This window comes from Schistosoma haematobium, chromosome ZW (assembly GCF_000699445.3).
Source record: "Schistosoma haematobium chromosome ZW, whole genome shotgun sequence".
In the NCBI taxonomy this organism is placed as follows: domain Eukaryota; kingdom Metazoa; phylum Platyhelminthes; class Trematoda; order Strigeidida; family Schistosomatidae; genus Schistosoma; species Schistosoma haematobium.
The window spans coordinates 7233237-7256769 of NC_067195.1; the positions used below are offsets into that span (position 1 = coordinate 7233237).

The 23533-nt window shown below is 35.4% G+C and overlaps 1 protein-coding gene across 1 annotated transcript; it reads left to right on the forward strand.

Moving 5' to 3' along the window:
- Nucleotides 1-1455: 1455 nt before the first annotated feature.
- GRB2_1 (Growth factor receptor-bound protein 2) lies at nucleotides 1456-22986 on the forward strand (the record flags this gene model as incomplete). Its single annotated transcript, XM_012941940.3, has 4 exons — nucleotides 1456-1533; nucleotides 3101-3345; nucleotides 8674-8839; nucleotides 21206-22986. The coding sequence occupies 4 exons, from the start codon at nucleotides 1456-1458 to the stop codon at nucleotides 21419-21421; spliced, it is 705 nt and encodes a 234-aa protein (XP_012797394.1). The 3' UTR covers nucleotides 21422-22986.
- Between the last annotated feature and the right edge of the window lie 547 nt (nucleotides 22987-23533).

Genomic DNA, 23533 nt, shown 5'->3' on the forward strand with positions numbered 1-23533 from the left:
GCTATCATTATGTCAGGGATTGGCTGGTCTAATCTGGCTAGCAATTGCAGTGGATATTGAGCACGTCGTTATCTGGTGCGGATGCATTGCCGAAAGCCTTCAGCTAGGTGAGTCCATTAAAACTGATGTGGTCAGCATCCAATGTCGAAGACTTACAGAGCCACCGACTTTGAGGATTTATTTACCGCTACAAGCTCTATTGTTTTGACATATACTCAGTTGTTTGAGGTCACCTCTTAACCAATCAACCTAAGCTGTTACAACCTCTCTCATCCGTACCATGTCTGTTGTTGAGCCATGTTGTAGATCAATGTTATTGAGGAGTTCATATAACCTTTGTCAATCGGTTAGATCTTCGCGTCAAAGAGAGTTTCGTAAGTTTCTGAAAAATCACTAGCAAATATACTGGGCGTAACTTACCTGTTGTAGTGCCTTCACGACTGAGAGGAATTTCGGACGTGGTTCTGTTACGCCGTGTCTGTAGAAGTCAGATCCTGCGTAGCAGAACAAGGCTTCGATGTTGTTGGGCCAGAGTGGCATTAGCTGTAATGAGTGTGGCGTAAGAGTCTTGATCTTAAGTAACTCAGGAGTCTGTTCGGTCATGACGAATATAAAGTATAGGAATGGACGAGATGAAGAGAAATATCCGAAAAATACGAAAAATACCACAATATATACAATCACAGTAAAGAAATGATATATAAAGTTCTGAAACGGAACAGACTCACAATTTATAAACAGGTGTACCAGATCACGTCGGACTCACCACTGAAGATGACACAAGTATTTGGAGTTTGACAACACTCTGACCAGCAACACATTCTATCGTCAAAACGTGCCGACCCAGTGAAATCAGAAGCGACAAGGTTCGAAGATATAACGGATATAATGGAAGTTGAGCACAGCGTACCTACTCGTGATCAGATGTGAATGCATGACCGAGAGCCTTCAGCTAGATGGGTCCATTAAAATTAATGTAGTGAGCCCCAAATGTCAAAGACTTACAGAGCTATTGACTTTGGGGATTTATTTACCGCTACAAGTGTGTCGATGAATCAGCACACAGAAGTCACACCAACAAGAACCACTGATAATAATTAGCAATAATACTATATTAAAAGTGTAAAGGCTTCATGAAATTCAAGAATTCGTGGAAACAGACTCCGAATTCTTTAGACGTTTATCATACTGCCATAATAAAAGCTGCAAAGTTAATTTAGTGATTACGTTGAAGTTGTTTCACTCATGCGCTTAGATCTACTTAGTTCATGTATATGAGAAAATCTCACATAGTAGTAATCCACGTAATTGGCTGAGTAATATCAATCCCTACACTCAAAATGTGACGTATAATTCCAACCTAACCTCAGCCCTCAATGGTTACAAATATCCCGCTACCCTTTCCATTGACCTTGTGCCTAAGTGCTTCGTGTTGGGTTGTTACTCCGACTTGGGATGGAGGCTGAGGCTAGCTATGATTTTGTTGCCAACGCTGAAGATGAACTTGGATTTAAAAAAGGAAGTCTCTTAAAGGTAAGTCATATTACATAATCACATAGCACAATGTGGCGCACTTCCACAATAAGCTTCAGTATTATAATTTTGTATATTCATTGCATATATGTTTAGCTTAAGATGGTGATTAAATCTTTGCAGCTCACTGAGTGGGCCCTACATATCGGTCAGGTCTAAGTACAAGGTGTTTGCTTTTGATCATACTGTCAGATCCATACTTCTGATCCGAACTAAAGTAATAAATGAGGCTTTACCGATAAAAACCTATGAATGGATAAATGGAAAACTTTCTTGGTATTTCACCCCGTATCGAAATGCCCGAAAACATTGGAAGTCACTCTACTTATTCACCCCCGTGTTTTTATTTTGGTTTACCTATGAAACTCAAGTCCTGTTAAGGTCTTCACTGTTACTATTTTTGTGTAGTCTGATTTTTAACACTCATCAGCTAAACAGCCGATTATATTTCCATGACTGTTTGCGAAACATTTTTCGTAATATGCGTTCTTATTCTGCAGCAGATCATTACTAAGTTGTTCAGAGTATAAACAGAGGTCTGCTGATTTATAAATTAGATGTTTCACTTTCGTAAATTTGGCGAAATGAACCTCAACAACAAATTGCGCTAGTGATCACTACTCTAACGGAGTGTTATCCATGACATTTTTGAAAATCGGACCTCCTTAAAGTAACTGACTGGTTTGGTAAGACTCAGTGGTGGTGCCCTAGCTAGTCTTTCTATAAAGTTTAAACACCCTCTATTTCATCTGAAACAGCCGAATAGTGTTTCTCCTATTAAAAAATGGATCAGCATCAAGTGGTAATATCCGTACATTCTGTTAGTAAGTCACATCAGGTTATTTAAACTATAATATTATGGTATAATCCTATTGACTTCTTTCTAAGGTTGCCGTTTGTATCCTATACAGCCTTTGTAACCTGAATCATGGTGGTCAAATGTGTTTTCCTTTGGTGATTCTATGTCATCGTTCGTGTAAGCGTCTCCCATGGGAAGTCCTCCGAGCGTTGTTATGAAACTACTAAAGCAGCTTCAGCCTAATTATGATATCTCGTGAACATTGCCTAATCTCCAATGTTTTTGTTTGAACTATGTTTATGTTATTTGACTCTTCATTCCATCCATTGATACTTTGTGTCACGATAATTTGTACAGCGAGAACCACTTTCCCTTAAATCATTTTTAAACCCTAAGAGCTTGAAATGACTATTGCAGAGTAAAAATGAGCCTTATACTCGTATAAAAAGCAAACATACAGTCACAACAAGCCAACTGTAGAGAATGAATAAGAACAATTGTTTTTTTTCACAAATGTTTCGACCTTACAGATCTTAAAACAAAGTGAAGCTCAGTTGTATAGTCAGGCTGTTGTTATTGTGTTTAATAAAAGGTTAAGAAAGGTGTTATCCATATACCATAAATAGCTTACTTTGTTATCTAGGTAGTGTCGTGTATAATCGTTATGTCAGTTCCTGTCTCATTTTTTGGAATCACTCATACTAACCTCGACTTTTAGCATTCAAAAGTTATCCATTTGCGTTACATACGTATCACTCACTTCCATAGATACTATGTGTGGAAGACGATCCTAACTGGTACTTAGCCGAACAGGAAGGCCGAACAGGTTTAATACCGTGCAATTACATCACAATGCGTCCTCACCCTTGGTACATCCGACACTGTAGTCGTATGGAAGCCGAAGAAAGACTTCAAGAAATCGATCAAGAAACAGCACAACATTTGCAACCAGATGGAGCTTTTATATTGCGTCAAAGTGAAGCAGACGGTAAAGGATTTAGTTTGTCTGTCAAGTAAGTTTTGTTCAATAAAAACATCTCAGTTCCAGATAATCATTTGACACATGCTTTCTCGGATTATCCTTTCCACCATGCTGAACGTGTCTTTTTTTTACTCAGAACCTAAGTATGGGTTTGTGTATCAAACCTTAAGCCAAATTAATCCGAAATAATGATGCCATCCTAAGTGGTAGATAGGAATAACTGACCTCGGTGAATAAAAATAGTGCATAGAGGTCACAACTTCAGTCATATTTCTAAGCGTCTTGTGGAATATTTAAAAGGAAATTAGTCAGTAAGATAATAATTCCTTCGTAATGGTCTGTCTACCAACCAAAGGGGTAGTATACTGAGCATCAATTTGCTCTGTTCAACTTTGAGATATGCCTCTTTGGACTAGAGGGCATTCGTAGGTCTCTATTGTTTGATTATATATTCACTTTAAAGTAGTGCTGGTGTATGTTGGGATCATCAAGTGGTCAAGATGGTTGAGTATAAGGTACAGGTTAAAGATAAGGAATCGGTTGAAGTTAGGGATCTCCATCAACCGGTGGTTGTAACATATGTCAAGCATGCCTAACCACACCGCGTTTCGACGCGTGACAATGTCTGATATAGGAGTAGGTTAGAATAAAGTTAGGTGGACCCAAATTTAGACGTGGCATCAGTCTAGGACATGGTCAGCTCTTGGAATAAGGCTTGTAAGTAGGTGCAGACTACCTGGTTGGTGCTCACATGATTTTCGTAACCAGACGTTAGAAACGCTGAGTGACAGATCAAAATCGTTCACAACAGCACAGGTGCATTTACTTTTTGTGCTACCTAAGGTCTCAAGTTCATAAATTCATACTTTTTTTACTCCACAGACCTGTATTTTCACAAATATTCTCTAATCTTTATTCTTTACAACTACCACTAATACTCTACCTACACTGCTTTGATATCTCTCTGTACTTCTGTGCAATTTGAAGGGATATACGTATGTTCCATGTTCTACGTTGTTTATTGATGATTAACATGTCAGACAGTACCTAGGTTTCTGCTCATAATTAATAACAACCTAAATCATTTGACTCACAATACAACTACGGTTTTTTAAATGAAAATACAGCTATTTTAAACGTATATGAGATCACATGGTCAGTGACTACAAAAATTACTTTAGGATAAGACTTAGTTGAAGGGAGAAAATGAAATACAACTCACCTGGCAAGTAAATATTTTTCTTTTCATACTTTGCTAAAGAGTGTTATATATTTCTTCAAATTTAATACTACTAATATTCCGTTTCTCGCTCCACTAAGTACTAGATACTATGTAAAGGTATTGCGTAATTGTTTATGACATTTAGTTAATAATATCTTAAAGGACTACTACGTTAAGATCTTAGAGAAGTAATATACGAACATGAGGAAATATTCGAGTCTAAAGTATGTTGATATTATTTGCGGCTACTGAATACGACTGTAAATAGTCAGTCGGCCTTTGCGCAACTCAAACTATGTATCAAATATTATCTCTTCAAATTGTTTCTAGAAAATTGATGTCTTATTATATTAATTAGTGTGTAATTCATCTTTATTCAAAGGCAATGTAATGTTGAGTGTATGAAAAATCACATACTTTTAATTGTTGGCTACTTTATTCACTAAATTATAAACTGAGGCTGTGATCTTCTGGCATTACAGTTTTGTGATCTGTCGACATAGGCACTTACGAATAGTGGACTTAGAAATCACACCCCTACCGAAGTTTGGTAAGACATATGGAATTGTTATTCTTCATAGAAAATATTTTTACGGACTTTCAAGAGGATTTTACGAAGTAACAGATTATGCATCATATCTCATTTGTATAATTAACTATTATTTTACTAATTTTGACATGTTTCTATAAGCTTTTAGAATATCAGGGTCAGACGTAAAATTACAAATATCCTTGTTTTACTTACCTAAACTAACCCTGAAAGTAAAACTTTTATCAAATTTCCCATCTTCTATCTTCTGTTTGGGGTTCAAGTGTAGACGATTTCTGCGGAATAGGAAGCAGTTAAAAAACCAACATCAACCGTTCAAGTACCATACATGTCAGCAGTTTGAGCACCGGCTTTCGTTTGTTACGCTATCTATTCAACATCCCTATTATGATAGCCACTTATTTCTAGTTCCTTATAACCTATCTCCAACTGACCCGTAACTGGGTACTAAACTACATTACTCACCATTTTTGTACTCCTCGTTTTTGATTTTATCGATTTCAACTATATTTATGAGGTGAATTTTTAACGGTAGTCCCGTAGATCTTGGGTTGGTGGTTGACTGAATTTTGATACAAATACAGTAAGTAAACGTAATACACTCATTAAGACATTAAATAAGAAAGATTAGTTCAGCGAAGAGTTCTCTTTTCGGCGAATTCATTTTCAAAGCTGTACAATCGCAAATACATATACTTATTTTTACAGGATGATAATAAACTTCTGTTATACATGGTGACAGTAAGGTCAAATAAACAAATGTATTGAAAATTTAAAAAAAAACAATGGAAGTCTAATAATCATTTGATTGTTAATGGCTTCAGTATTCACCAAAAGATAGATAGGGAAATTATCATTGGGAAAGGATGGCTCAGCATGATAAGATAAAATGTTGAAATTAAGATTAAGTGCAATCAGGATGATAGTAGAAGCAAAAATAAACCAGTTAGGGGTAGAAGATTTAAGGGGAAGATGGAAAGGGAAGCAGATAGCTGTAAAGGAAGAAGAGTATGAGAAAAGAAAAAAGAGAAGAAATTATCAGACATTAAGACCATGTTAGCAGAAGAGGTTGTACCAATCTCTTTTGCGTACACAATTATTATTTTTCCAGATGTATGGCTAATGCTTCGGCAGTGCTAAGAAGATGCAGTCTAATGGTCTTCAGAAAACATCTACTTACCTTGTAGATGACTTTGAACGCGGAGTCTATCTTGATTGAGTGACCTGTTTTCACATGGTGTTCGACTATTGAACTTCTTATTGAGCCGTTGCCTCCTCTTTTTAGCCACACCGGACAATGTTCTTGAATTCTTTTGGATAAAGTACGCATCGGACGACCTATATACCCAGCTCTACATGAGCAGGTAAATTGGTAAATGCACATTAAGTTGGTCGGATGCGATAATTTATTTTTATGGTTGTTGGTGAACAATGATCAGCTGGAGAATACTATTCGCAATGTTGTTGCGGGGAATGCTCTTTTTAAAGAATCGGAAATTCTCCTTTTTAGGGTGTGTGTGTGTGGCTCTGTCACCCTTGAACCCGATGTTCATGTAAAAGTTTTCTTTTCTACTGTAGTTATCTGTGTTTTCGGCGTTTTCGGTTTTATGTCCTTATCAATGAATCAATCAATGAGAAAACAAGACTGAAATTATGGAAAAGCAACTGATTGAAGTTCTTAAGAGAATGAAAAATGATCAGTTAATCGACTAACATGCCTTTGAGCGCATAAAATCAACAGCATCAATAATACCGCGATTATACGGAATGCCGAAAATACACAAAACTGGCCTACCTCTTAGACCGATTCTCGATATGTCAGGATCCCCTTACTACTGTATAGCAAAGTGGGTGGCAAGTCTCCTAGAACCCGTTAGAAAACACATTTGTAAGCATTCCGTACGTGATACTTTTGAATTTATCGAGCACATAAAAGAAGTGAATGTAAGTGACAAAATTATGCTACCTCTGGATGTCGAATCATTATTCATTAATGTTCCACTCACAGAGACCATTAGTTTGATCTGCAAGTACATAAATAATAATGAGATAAGCATCAGAATACCGGATGTTTATTTGAAGGAACTATTACTCCGTTGCACTTGTAATGCACAGTTCACATTCAACGACGTAATTTATAGACAGAAGGATGGTGTAGCAATGGGACCCCCACTTGGTCCACTACTGGCCCTGGATTTGATTCCTGGCTTGATTATATTTGCATACTGCTGTAAAGTCCAGAAATATAATCAAGAAGCTATCGATGGTCCTCTCATCCATGTTTAGCAAGTTAATGTCAGTGTGCAACAAGGTATTTTTAACCCAGGATGATGATTCTGATGATATTGTGTTCTCTTGTCTGTGTGACTGATAACAACCAAATTAAATCCAGTGTCAATGTTATATCCGAGCGAAGACTAAATTACGGGTAACTTCCGAGGACTATTAATGGACTAATATTCTATAAATATTCTTATTTTATAAATATTCAACAATTAGATTATGTATATTTATATTCCCTTTATTATAAGCATTGTTTTGACCTATAACTTATTATTATACGATTTACGGTTCTTAAGTTATGTTCAGTTTATTAACTACTGCCTCCCACATTCACAGCCACTTTTTGGGCTTATTTGTGTACACTTGTTATTTTCTATTTTACGGTACGTTGTGGTCTGTCTGATTGATATATAAACTGAGTATGCCTGAAATAAACTATTCGATTCATATCGCAGAAGCTGGTATTGTGTTCTGGACTCAAGTGGACGGGTTAGGAGGACATAGGACCAATAAGGACGCTAGACTGCTCATACCGGTTGAACTTCATTGGTTTGGCATAGTGTTAAGATTGTATAAGTCGCATCTTGATTGGTGGATAAATCACGTGATAAAAAGCCGGACATAAAATCATAACAGTAAACAAAACAGACCTTGGAAAATTTACAGTATCTCATTTCTTTCTGAAGTTTGCGTTTATGATAATGATGTCTAGCAAAAAACAGTTGCGCAAATCCATAGAATGCAACTTTACCGAAACTATCTTCAAAATAAAATAAAAATGCAGTTCCATATTTTAACTTTTATAAATAATAATAATAAGGCTTTTAAAGACCTATGAACTATTTCTTCTGGCCATTTGTAACACAAAAAACTTCACCATTCCCTTTGTGTTGATCAAACACTATAAAAGTATCAAGGCAGTTCGCATAATATGCACATATGTTCTTAAAGAGCCTAGTCAATTGCAGTCCATAATCAACACATCATGGCTATCTATACTCAGTAGCTAAGTAAATAAAGCGCTGAGCGTTTGAAGCGAAAGCTGCTGGATTCAAGCCCAGATCTGAACATCAACACAGTTTCAGGTGCATCTAATTGATGGGTTCCAAACAGGATGAAACGCGTGTTCTGCTAACTACCAAATCTACCTAAAATATCCTTATCATCATCAATTTGAGTCGCTTCATTTTACTTTAGTTTCTGTTCACATTATTTAGTATCCGCTTATTTGTTTACTTTTAATATAGAGTTTTTCGCTTGTATGTTTCTCACTCATTCATTTATTTCCACTTTTTCTACTTTAGACAAGGTTGTGAAGTTCTTCATTTTAAAGTACTCCAAGACGAAGCTGGAAAATATTTTTTCTGGTTATCTAAATTTGATTCCATTAACCAATTAATTGATCATCATCGAAAGACAAGTATATCACGTAATCGTTTATTGACTTTGGTTGATCTTGTCCCATCTAAGGTGAGTGTGTGTACATAGTTTGCATGTTTTATATTGATATTCGTATTCTTTGTTTCACCTCTTGTCTGCCAGTTGTCGTTTTTCTGTTCAAATGACAATACTAAAAGTATATTGACACATCTTTATGTTTGTTAGGGGCGAGTAGGTGGTGAAAATTCCTCCAACCAACCATTTCTCTTATGACTTTAATATTACGTTTTCGTAAATTACGAATTGTATCTTTGTCTACTGAATTTTTTTTACATTAAACACTCTTTATTAGTGCTACTATCAAAAATGATTTTTCACTATTTGCATATTCATTTCTGTTCTACTTACAAGGACTTCGTAAGCATGTTTCTGCACCATAACAACTGGCTTTGTTCGTTCTTATTTGATTTCTCCACAAATTCGTTATTTATATTCTGAATTCGTTTAGTCTAGGAAGAGAATAGTACAGAGAGTCTTCTATGTTTATCGTTGAATGAATCAAAGCTAGATGTATTTAATCATATAGTCGCGTGCATTAATCGTGACCGATGCTTCTCAGTCAACCAGCAACAACGTAGAACTTCGTACGTACGTATATCAGTTCGAGTTGCCTTACCACATTAGCACACAGATACAATTGTCGATTCAAATCCCGTAGTGGTAGAGGTAGTAAAAGTATAAGCAGTAATCGGAAAGATCAGAGTTTGAAGATGTTATTCAAGGATTATAATCCAGTGAAATAAATTTGGAAAGAGAAAAAATAAGGGACATGAAGAATTCGGAAGATTGTAATTTGGGAGAACATAAAGAGTGGATGCACCTGCGCCACTGCAAACGATACTGAGCCATGTCATTCACGGTCTCTAACCATCGGTTGCTATCGTTTCACGGATCCCAATCAGGTAGTATACACCTACCAATATGGTTCGATCCACTTGTTAGAGACTTCATGGATTTGTGCCATGTTTTGGTCTGGCTGCTACTAGCTTTGCTCCAACCTACTCCTACACCATGAAACATCGCTCATCGGAGCAGTCGGTGGTTGGGTACACGTAACACGTATCCCAGCCTTCTCAACTGATGCATTTTCACTACTTCGTCAATTGATTTACTGTCCTTACCGAGGACCCGTTTCCTAACAACTACATTACTTACTCGATGGTCTCAGGATATAGGAGCAATGCTTCGAAGACACCTATGGTCGAATACTAGTAACCTACGAATATCCTCTACTCTTACTGGCCATGTTTCACTTCCATAAAGTAGGACAGAACGAACTGCTGCGCAATAAACTCGTCCTTGGGTTAGTAAACGGATATCTCGCCTACACCGTAAATAACCAGACGAAGATGCCACAGGGTCCCCGGATAAACGCACGTAAAACAAATCTTTTGAGGCGATAGATGGAGAGCGAATTTGTAGTACTTCACTAGAGTCTTGAATACGTGTCTCGGATAGACAAAAAACGTCGATATTAAGACTTTTTAAAGACATAGATAGCCCTATCTTTTGTCCGATCTGCACAAGTGTGCGAACGCTGAAGGCAGCCAGTTTGAATGGTGCACGTGGTTTCAGAAAAACTGCTTGAGTATTCGTATTTGGCGGTAGCATTCAATTTTCAACCAGTCACTGACTCGAGAACGTTTAGATAGAACCGAGTTTCCACCATAGATGAGCTGCTGTATAAGTCGAAAAATAAGGATACATAAGGTGGGAATAAAAAAGAGTGAATAAGTGACGTAATAAATAATAACAATAATAGTGATAATAATAATATGAACCGTTTGATTGATAATCGAAACAAGAAAAGTATTTTCCGTAAATATCGACATTTCATCATATTTGTGTGTGGGCTGTGATACTGCTTGAGTGCCCAGACTGGAGCAGGTGGTTTTCTTAAGGGTCCCCACCCCGAGCCTTTGACCTAAAGGTCTGAACCACAAGGCAGTGGAGCATCGTGAGGAGATGCAGTCCCATGGTAACCGGTGATAAACAGTTGGTTGATACGCCATTTGTTTCCTCAGAATACTGGAGCCCATGTGCACCATTGGTTTGAAATCCGGTTGAAGCGCCGGCCATTCGCTTTTCATCCTCATTTTCGTAAACAACACCCCCGCCACGAGAAGGCAGAGGCAGTATATGCGTTGCCGTGTGAGAACATTTCGAGAGGGAGGGAGGGCCTTCCCCACTTTCGGCCATACCAGGGTATTTGGGGGCCTGAAGCAACATTTTGCATTTCGAGGGGGAGAATCGCATCCTGGACATGCTTGCATCGTTGCTCACGGTGGTCAGAAGACTGCATTTTTTCAGCGTCTTCACCGAATAGTACTATGTCATTGGCATATTCTAAGTCAACAAGTGAATCTCCCTGTAGAAGTCCAAATCCTGGAAATTTAGATGAGGAAAGTGTCATCTCCAAAAGCACGTCAATGACAAAGTTAAACAAGAATGAAAAGAGTGGACAGCCCTGACGAACACCACTTGGGGTAATTAATTCTGATGACAGTTCGCCATAGGCTCTCACTCAGCCAGTTGTGTTGGAGTAGAGAGCTTGTATAAGGTTAATGTACTTCTTTGATACTCCTTTCAGTGAAAAACACTTCCATGGAACCTCATGATCAACAGAGTCAAATACTGCCTTAAGGCCGAGAAATACTACGATTGTGGGGCTTCTGAGTTCTAGGACCTGACGTAGTGTGAATATCTGGTCTATACAGCCACCTCCAGGTCGGAAACCCTGCTTCGGTTTAGGCACTCAGGCAGATCTCAGCCCTCACACAAATCGAATGATTTGTATGGCGCATATATATTTGGTGCCTTCTTGTACCAATGTTTATGTGTTTAAATAAAATAAAAATAAAAGGTTGGAAAGCTGGCTGGTTTTCTCCCGTCTGCTCTTCGCGAGCTTTAGTTAGGCGTCGAAGTATTGTTGAAGCTAATATTTTAGACAATATATTAGTCAAACTGATTCCTCTGTGATTGTCACAAGAGGACGTTTGTCCTTTCCTACAGACTGGCACAATCAGTGATTGAGACCAGTCAAATATGATTGCATTCAGTTCCCAGATTCTGCCTAAGGCCTCAGTCAATCTCATTGCTATCGCCATCCTTAGAAATCTCAGGGGTTAACCTGTCAGCGTCTGCTGCTCTCCCTCGCTCCAGACTTCCTGTAGCTTTTTCAACTTCGTAAAGAGTCGGAGGACTTACACCAATTTGCCATTCAGGTCGACTAGTATATCTAAACACATAAATATTGGTACAGGAGGGCATCAAATATATATGCGCCACACAAAACAATGAGAATTTGCAGAGAAGGAAAAAAAATGTAAGGGGTGTAAAAAAAAAACAAAAAAAGATAACGAACAGATTAGTGTAAAGTAGTGTAATAATAATAATGGGGGAAACAGAAACGTACACTCAGAAGAGATCTTTCAGTTAAGGAAGAAGTAACCACTTTTTATGAAGAAAGTAAAAGGTTACAGCAGGATCGCCACTGGCTTCTATTCTGAGCCATATCTGATAACGTCTCTACTCGAGAACGTTTAGATAGAACCGAATTTCCACCATAGACGAGCTGCTGTATAAGTTGAAAAATAAGGATAAACAGAGTAGGAATAAAAGAGAGTGAATAAATGACGTAGTAAATAATAACAATAGTAATAATAATAATGTGAATCGTTTGATTAATAGTTGAAATAAGAAAAGTATTTTCCATAATTATCGACAGTTCATCATATTTGTGTGCGGGCTGTGATACTGCTCGGATGCCCATACCGAAGCAGGTGGTTATCTTAGGGGGCCACACCCCGAGCCTTCGACCTGAAGGTCTGATCCACAAGGCAGTGAAGCATCGTGAGGAGATGCCGTCCCATGGTAACCGGTGACCAACGACTGGTTGATACGCCATTTGTTTCCTCAGAATACTGGAGCCCATGTGCACCATTGGTTTGGAATCCGGTTAAAGCGCCGGACATTCGCTTTTCGTCCTCTCATTTTCGTAAACAACACCCCCGCCACGGGAAGGCAATGAGTAGGACTTCCCTGGCAGAGGCTGTATACGCGTGGCCATGTGAGAGCATCTCGAGAGGGAGGGCGGGCCCACCCCACTCTCGGTCATACCAGGGCATTTGGGGGGAACCGAAGTGTGACTGAAGGCCAGTTGAACTGATCCCTCGATGGTTCTAAACCTTTCGGTGACGTGCTTCGAAGTCGACCATACTATCGCAGATTTTTTTATGCTCTTTATTTTCCTAGATCATGAGCCTCCGTATCGTGTCATTCCGAGAATATTCATATTTCTTTCACGACATACCATATATTCCGTTCTTTTTATGTTCAGTCGTACTATTATTATTATGACTCCTTTGCTGTTCATTATCCTGTTAGGTTTGTTTTTCTGTCCTGTTATAATTTGTGTTATTACGACCCAGATACTCCTATTGCTTAGTATTCTTGGACACTGTTTCACTTGACAAGTCCCCAAATCAGAACGCAGTTGAACAGGAACGAAATTATATTCCTAATAACAAGGGTAGATGGAAGTAGGAAGAACAATAAGAAAAACGTTAGTATATCTATAGTTTTTACATGAAAAGATTCTAGAGGGTTCTCTAAGTATTCACTAGCGCTTGTTGGTTAAGAAATAGCCAATCAGCATGCCCTAACATAATCCTTCACGTAACGAGCTTTAATCGAGTCTTTATCTCGCTAACAGTCCTCATGTGAAGTGACATCTTCACACATGTTTCCTTTGTTATGAATTTTTCGTGTTGGGTTCCTCAGTTTCGTTGTTGTTAACGAGCATGACGGTCTGAACGTACGCATTATTCTACTTGTTTGTAAATTCACTGATTGAACCATAATCAATCATAAGTGATCTACAACCTGGCACACGTGTACATTGGTTCAAGTTGCTAGACGAAATGATCAGCAGAGAGCAATAAAATGATCAAAATCAATGCCAGAGTAAAACAACCGGTAAAACGTTTTTTTAAATACAACTTAATAACCAACTACAAGTTCTTACACTGGACTTTAAGTCTTCTGTCACCTTACAAAGAATCATTAATAAAAGCTTAAATCATCCTGTTATTTATATTCTGGACTGAATTTTGATCCGTATTTGTTGACGTATGTTCATTCTGTTCGAATTGTTTCGACATAATATTTTTGTCACAAGTTTTATAAAAATGTTAGATTATGGCTAGCAGTTGAATTCAGAAAGCGCGTTTCGTCTTACTTTGGACTCGTCGGCTGCGTTTACTTGCATTCTAGTGTTCATTTTCGCACTGGAATTCGAACCTAGTACCTTTAGATGCAAACCTCAAGGCGTCATCCATTGGGCTAATCAGTCTATTCTATAGATCTTATAATTGTTGTGATAAGGCAACTGAAGATTTAAACATTATTGTATAATTACTTGGAATAAATTTCTTGCAGTAATATTCAATGCTTTCATATGATCCCATATTTCTTAATGAGATCCTTACGTTGCTTATGACTAACTGACTGATTTCTCCTTTGAGACTTTTCTTTCAATTGAAATTAACTTACATTTGCCTATTGATCAATTGTTTGTAACAAATAACATTTATCACAGTCTTTAAATCACAAACTGGTCTTAATTGGAGCACCATTAAGAACCTGGGAACCGTGAACGGCCGTTTCGTTTTAGTATTGGACTTCTCAACAGTATACGCTCGACCTCGCATCCGGTAATGGAACCCAGGAGCTTCGGTCTCGCACGGGGACACTCGACATCTAGGTCACTGAGCTAGCAGTCCAACAGTTTTTAACTTCTGGAGCTTTAGTAAGAAGCTGTAACCAGTAGATTTCAACCATATTGGGTGTGAGATAGTTATCCACAGTAAATAATGAAAGGTGGTTGCTCAATACTGTGAATCATTTGGAGTTGGATATTGAAATTCCTGAACGCTGGTCCAATGGGTTAGAGGTTGAGTGTTCATACGCGAAGCTGAAGCTCTCAGGTTTCTTTCCGGATGCAAAATCGAGGATATGCGCTGTTGACAAGTCCCATACTACGACAAAATGGCTGTCCTATGCTTCCAGGTTTTAATAGTAATCCAACAAACATCAATTACTTCATGCTAGTTTATCTACTTATCTGCGATGCTGTTATTTTACATATAAATAATACTCCACAATTTTTTGCGAATCATAAGTATATTGATTACTGGTTGCTGTGTTTCTTGCTTTCAAATTCAGTGTTCATCAAGTTAAAAAAGAATAGCTCATAATTAAATATGTTGCATACGGACAGTTCAAACTGTATAAATAAAGTACTTAACTTCTATGGTATAAAAATATATGCGTATTCTTAGTTGTATTACTGGTGATATATCTCATACATAATCATTCATTTCAAATGCTACTTATCTACGTGTGTGTGTCATCACATTGTCCAATGATTGACTGAAACTTTTTACTCTGATGGAATCGGAACGATCAATATAGAAACGTCTTGCTCTAGGATCAAGTGACATAATGCCATGATTTATTTTTTGAAGAGATTTTCAATAAAAAATAGAGGAAGGATCGGGTTAGAGTATACTCGTTTTTCTGACAAGCGTCAAAAACACCACATGTAGTTCCAGACATGATTTTTTTTCGAGTGCATTCATTGTGTCTGCATTATTCACATGTTGATATGTAAATGGAATAAGATACTGAGTAAAGTGGGATTCAGTCACCAACAAAATACAAATGAAATTTTAGAATAAAAAACGAGAAAGCATATTTAACTTAATGTTTATGGAAAATCAAGAATAAATCCGAATTTGGCATTGAAACTGATTTTGTTACATTTCGTCTATAAGAATATCTCCAACTAAGAATTACAACTATTGCACGGGTCAGAAAAACGTCTAGTGTCAGTAATAAAAATATTAGTTACAAACTACTATTTTATTGTGGAGAACTAGCTTATAGGTTTCAAGTCTGAACTCTACTCCACCTACTTCTTTTTGAGTAACTATTATACATAATGTAGCTCATACCCAAGTATCTAGCGATCGAGTTAATTTAAATTATTTTATTGTTTATATGTATTAATTAACAATGTAAAAGACAAGCACACATTGAAAAATAAAACTAAAAAAAGTGTTTCTATATAAAAACTTCCATCTCTTTAAACTGTGGGTGTTTGTTCACCATCGAATATTGATGTCAGATTAATATGTATGACAAAATATAAAGTTTTGACTTAATTTTTAGACGTTTGGTTATGTCATATATCTATTTAGATTTATCAATCGTATTCATATGTAATGAATTTCATCATTTCAAAAGGAATGTTTAGTAAACACATTTATGTAGTTTGTGATAAATTATCTCTTATTACTCATTTAGTACATCTTGCATATATATAACTAATTATTAGTTAATGAACTTTCAACTGTTTTGTCCCATTCTACCTTCAATCTATTTCTTTCCAGTCTTCATGCAAGTGTAACTACGAGTCTACTATTTGAACTTTTGCTTAGTCGTATTCATTTTTATTAAACTATGATGTTTTCTTGTTTTTCTTTGGATGTCTCTGTTCTTAGGAAATTGACCCATTTCTTAGACAACGAAATTCACTTGTCCTTTTAGGCTACCTTAGATTGACTTCCCATTTTTGTCTCTTAAGTTCTATTCGTCCTACTGAGTTTTTAAAAAAAGATTTAATGCTTTTTTTGTGCCTACACAAGCTTTTTTATATTCTTAGTCACTCAGCTACAACGTAGGACCAGGCACTTATGTGCATCGGTCCAAGTTACCATACCTCATTAGCACAACAAGATGAACCCCGGATTCATAGTAGCTAATTTAATGGTGGTAATATATAAAAGATTGCGTATAAGGATATAGTACAGAAAGGAAGAATTAGTTCGTAGAAAGAAAGATATGAAGTTTAAGGGAAGACAGAAAGTGTATACACCTATGCCCTTTTGATCGATTGTGAGCCATGTCACCAAGAGTCTCTAACCACTGGTTACGATAGTCACGCAGACCCCAACCAAATAGTCTGCGTCTACTAACATGGTTCAGACCAGAAGCTAATGACTTCTAGCACTGATGCCACGTTTTGGTTTGGCTGCACCTAGCTTCCTTCCAACCATCCCCAATACTAGTGAACATTGCATGTCGTGGTAATCAGTGTTCAGCCATACGTAGATTTGTTCATTTCATGAAAATGAAAATACTTATCTTAACCACAAATTCACATTAATGTTTGAATACCCTTGATTGTTATATTTAAATATATTCTTTCTGTGGTTATCTGTTACATTTTCAATCAATGTATATTGTATCAATCACTTTCGGTCATTTTTACATTCGTTTAGTGAATTACTAAATATTAAATAATGTGTACTTTTAATTAGTGATTTCATTTCAAGTTATAGCTTTCACTATATTGATTCTTGTCATTTAATATATTGGTCTGTACTACACTAACTTGTCATAACAGACAGTGACAAATACGTAAAATGAAAACTTCAAATGATATTGTTACTAATGCAATTAAATTAAAGTATATTATAAAAGCATATTTCTTTTTTCTTGTTTGCCGCAATAAAATCAGAAATTAATTTTTGGTACTATCAAGATAACTATATACATATCATACATTAGGCACATCGTATTGAGGTCAGTGTATAAATTGTTCCGAAAACTATAATGTTTACAAGTTTGTTTATTTTCCAAATGGATATTGATATATATTTATATATAGATTCATATATGGTTCTACACTAATTTGCATTAATATTTATTATAATTTTTCACTGTAAATGAACAAACATTGTTGTATTAAAGATAATATATATCTCTAAATAAGTGACTATTACTTCAATCAAGGTTATGTACGAATAGTTAGTAAAATGTCATAAAGATGCATTGATTGTATGGAGTGGGATAGTTAAGGTAATCGACTTTTAATTATATTAGATTGTTGTACAATAATTACCCAACATCAGTGATTGGAGAGACCAGGATTGTTCACAATTGAACAAAATGCTTTCACATTTTATCTTGTCTTAGATCTTCTGTTCTACTATTCCTTCATACGTGACTTTTCTTTCTGTTTTTTTTCTAAACTATGTCCTCAAAGTTTAGTCTTTCGCATTACCATTACAGCTATTTAAATTCCTTTTATGCTACCCCTTTTGTTAAATTCACTCCATTGTGTTGTGACCATATGGGCTAATGTTTATAACTGACTGACTGACTAATCTACCGCTTTTCGTAGATATATTCAATGTTCTCACATAAACGCTTCGAGCTACTTGCTTATTTGGAAAAATGCATGCACAATCTTTCATTAATATCGTAATTTCTTTTTTCTATGATTTATTGCTTTGTATAATTATTAAAAAAGCTCCGGTTATCCCGTTGATATTCCCAATTGAATTTTGAACAGTCGTCGACATATGTTCATCTGATGTGGATCGACGCTAACAGTTGAATACAAGACTTTGTTTTCGTCCTATTTTGGACTCATCAATAAGATACACTTCTACCCCAACGTTGATGTTCACAACGAACTCCAATCCGTTGCATTTCACCTTAAACTCCGAATATGTTATCCACTGTGCTACTGAGTTTAAATAGCCACTAATTCGTGTAATGGTTCTATGTTAAAATGATGACTAACCAACTGGCTGATATTAGAAATACGACTCAAACCACACTTTAATCATTCTTGTTCATTCAGTTATATTGTATCATTAACTGTCAGATGTAATATGTGTACATGAATTTAAAACAGATTATTAAATTACATTCAATCAATCATCTATTTATATTTTACATTTTTTCTACGTATGGGAATTTATCGTCTACTATTTGTTCATGTATAATTGGAATAATTTGAAAATAGTAACTAGATTTGATTCTCCACAAATGTTTAAAAGGATTCGTTTATGTTTACAGTATGTTTTTATGCCAAACAATGTACTATCGTGATAAACGTTTCTTTGTTGTATGAGCAATCGGAACCCCTCATGAAAATCTTTAGCGGTTCCAAATATGCTGAAAATATATCTAATTAGCGTTCAGTAGAATTTTTTAGGAGCATTCTAAAAGCCAACAGATTACTTATATCCCGATTGGATAATTACCGACTACAACCGCATGATCGCATATAAACCTTGGGAGTGAAATTTCTTTCATATTTTCCACCCTTCGTTTTCTTGTTTCAGGTCGAAGACTAGAAGATTTCTAGGCACTAGAAAACATTCATGAATTCTGTGTCTAAGAGCTTAAGTACCAAATATATCAATAAAGTACACGTTATATTTTACAGTGCTATTTTCACACTCAACTACTCAGTTTATCTCATATAATAATCTCTCCATATTTTTATCAAAAATAATTTTCATTTCATCATTTATGATTATATGAACTGAAAATAGAAGAGTCACCCTTTAAGAAGATCGATTTTTCAGTCTTTCCTATTTTTGAGTATATTAGTGTCAGTAAAATGAAAGATAGTTGTTTTCCTACTGAAGTAAAATTATTATTCCTTATCTTTTTATGCATCGATACAGCTTGGTATATGAACTAAAAGTTTAGACGTTTGTCAACACCGATTTTGAGAAGACAAGCTGTTGGTTCTAACAAACTAACTTCTTACTAATAAGCCCTACGATACTAAACGAATTCGATTTAATTACAGCTCTTTACAAAGAGAATATATAATCTCTGACAGATTATCAGGTTGATATACTGAAATCTTTCCAAATCATCAGTCAACACCCAAACTCCATTTTTCTTAAATTTTCCGAAGCTATGACTAAACGTTTCAAGCTGGATTTATTTACCCAAAAATTAAGCAGTCACAGATCTTTCCTTATCATAGTTACTTAATCGTCAGTTTCTTATATCATTCTTGTAATTCTCTTATTTTGATTGCACCACTTCTTTCAAATTCAGAATTTTATTTCCAACTGACTGATCTCAACTCATTCTTATTTGTTATTAATTTATGTTCAATTACTCCATCACATAATCAGTTGATTTCTTCTTAGCTCTATGGTCCCCTGTTACTATGTTCGATGATCCAGAATCTTCTCTCGCATTTTATGTTTACACCACTCTTTATAATTCTCAAATTTTCATTGCATTTACTCGAATCATCGCTATCCATAAAGAAAGAGTGGGATTGGAAGAAGTTGGTCCTAAAAATGTACACTGCCTTATCCCACTGATTTCCGTCTCCGGTGGTAAGGTCTTGAGAAGTACGGAACTAAAACAAAAAGGTCGTGTGTGACCGGCCTCAAGCAGTTGTCCCTTGGGCATGTTTTTCTGTCCAATTATTTTTTCTTGCTATCCCAAAGATCATAGTAATGGCAACTAATTATGTGATATGTTCGTTTTGTTTCTCATCATTGTACTTCGTATTTTTTATTAAAGGCAATCGTTATTGAGTAGTGTATTTACATTTTCGTTATTGAGTTAAATTGTTAAATAGGAACTATTTATTGTATGTAACCCAGTTACTTGTAAATTCATGTACACATATTACATATGACAGTAATTGATGATACTATATAATTGACTGAACTAAAGTGATTAACGCGGGGTTCGAATCGCCATTCTAATGTCAATTAGTCATCATCGATGTAGAGTCTAGCACGGACAGGTTCTCTAACATTGCGGTTTATGATATTTTTGGAAACTAATATGTGATATTTATGTCAATTTATTATTTGTCCACAAATTTCTTAGTGATATTAGTAATAATAATATTGTACTTGTAAATGACAAATTTATACATTTATGTTCTTCGATGATTTAATGTAGTCAATAGGTAACCCTGGATTTGGGTTTTGTGTGCTAGTTGGCACTCATCAACAAGGTGTACCTGAAAACTTGATAAATTGATGTTCTCTATTCCATTCGAACCTTGATCACTTAGTACCTCAGTCCATAACATTACCAATGAGTTATTCTGACTACCTGAGGCTTCCTGTACGACTGAATTATTTACATAAATTGATTACTAATTAATGACTAATATCATATTTGTCTGCTCCTTAGTGGTGGTTGAATTTTATCGACTTATTCTGCTTTCATCCACTTAACATAAATCTGAGTGCACTCAATTTCGAGTTACTGAGTCTAGTTGCTATATTTCAACGTGATCGATACAATTCGACCAAAACCAAGGAAATTCTAGACAAACATGATACTGACCATTACTTAATGACTCATCAATGTATATATTATGATTAGTTTTCTAATATAACTAGGGTTTTGTTGTAATACGTTTAACATATCGCTGATGTGTAATTACCTAGTAGAAAATGCTGATTGTTTGTAGTATATTGAATTTATTCTATTTCAGAAATAAATAATCAGATTGTTTCCTTAAATCCTATCTTATTAATTTAGCGTTTCCCTACTAATGTACGAAAATATCAACTTGATCGAGTTATAGCCCGGTTTGATTTCGAGACCAAAGGTGCCGGTGAATTATCTTTACATCGTGGTGATGTTATCGAAGTGATTAATCGTAATGATGAAAATTGGTGGCGTGGTCGTACATCCGATGGACGATGTGGCCTATTTCCATCAAATTTTGTAGATGATTTACCTTCAGTCATATAAATAAATTTTCAGTAAAATACTGCTTTAGAAAATAGTAAGTAACTAATCAATCAATCATTCACAAATGTTGCCTCGTTAACTTTCTTTTATACTTTAAAATCTTTCTGTGTATGTGTGTGTGAGTGTTTGGGCATAAGCATCCCTAGTTTCTGTAAACATATACATGTAGCTCTCTTTTTCTCTCCGTTTATCATACTGACAAGGATTTAAACCTCGTTCAGCTTTGTATTCATATACTTTTTTTCCAATAGCTATACATACATTTATCATATTAATTATCGTGAAAAAGAAAGAAAAGATTAACAACACGTGCATATAATTTACATAATAGAGCACAATAAACCTCTTTGCTTGTTTGTTTGTTTGTTTTATATACTGTTCTTTGTCCAATTTCTTTGTGTTTTGTTCTTCAAATATTGATTTATCTTCTTAAAATCTAATCGAAAATATAAGAAGAACAAATCAAGTAAATATTTACAAATAAAAATGTTATTAGCATATTAAGTACTATAATAATTTGTTTCAATAACATTTAATGTTTTTCACTAGGTATTGGGGCTTTTTATTTGATCGTCTTGAATTATTATTATTATTATTATTATTATTATTATTATTATTATTATTATTATTATTATTATTAGACATTGAATTCTGATAATTACGTAATCAGTGAACAATTTTCTATCTTAACTGAATGTATAAATTCTCTTATTGGTGCTGTGTTCTGCCTTGATGTTGAATAGTAACTATTAATCAAAACAGCATATTTTCCTTTGAGTTGATCCAACTATATATTTATATATAAACGGATGGATGTTGTCTGTGAAACTCGTCTATTTTACTGTCATTATTGCTATTTCTTTGTATTGCATTGTTTGTTGTTTCTCCCCGAGTCTTTGTTATTTTCTTACCCATACTACAATATTATTATTATTATAGATATTCTTAACTGTGCAATACACCTTAATCAATCATTATGCATGTACGCACCATTCATCATCACACTTGCTGCCATTTTTGCTTATTTTGTATTTCCTTTCTTTCACTAGTGTATATCTTCAGTGTCCTGTTATTTTATTTCGTCCCATTTTGTTGTCGTTACCATTGTATGGGATAACCGTTGCCACTCATATCTTTTTCCCATGTACACTGATCAGTCCATATGGTTTGAGGCTGATTTTTTTTAAAAAAATTTCCGATTTACCATGTTTTGTTTTGTTTCTTGTGTTCATTCCGTTTATGGATTAATATAAGAGCGCGGAACAGACGACTATGTGAATAATTACATTATCATATTATTATTATTATTATTATTATTATTATTATTATTATTATTGTAGTTTACATTCTGATGTTATTAATGTCTTTTTTAAATGTTCAAGACTTTATAGTAGTGACTTGTGTTCATTAGCATTTTATTTCCTAGTTTGCTTCTATTACTGACTATAGCTTTTATCTTCTATCAGTTATTGAACTTGTCAATTCTAATTGTTTGTTTGAGTTACATTGGTTTAAATGCTTCTACCTTGAAATCATAACACCCTGGTCAAGTTGTTTGAAGAATGATCTAATCAAATAAAACAAATATAAATTCTAAATGCAAAGTTGTACTACTCTCTATACTATTTTGGATTGTAAAACCAATATCTGGCCACGTAAAAAATTGGACTAGGGCGTTCCTAAAATAGTACATCGATTCTACTCGCAAGTTTCATTGTATGTTCTAAGTTGATTCTGCAAGGATAATTACTCACTAGAAGGTCGCATATGACCATCTTCTGATAGTTTTTTCTTTTAAGTCACCATCCACTTTCTCAATTTCATGAAACCAACTTAACGAGCACAAAATCTAGATCCAGGCATTCTTGCTCATAGCCTCATATCATGTAGCATACTGATTAGTCTAAGCAGTGAATATTTGTTGCAAGGAAGAGCTGATACGACTTCTAGAGACCAGGACCTTGTTTTCCATAGTCCACATTTTTCGTTATCTATTGGTTTACATGTTTGAACTTTGTTCCATAGTGTCCCGCCAACAATGTGTAGTGTTTTTAGAATGATAATTTTGAAAAAAGCACGTAGCTCCGTCGCACTACTTGTTCATATGATAAT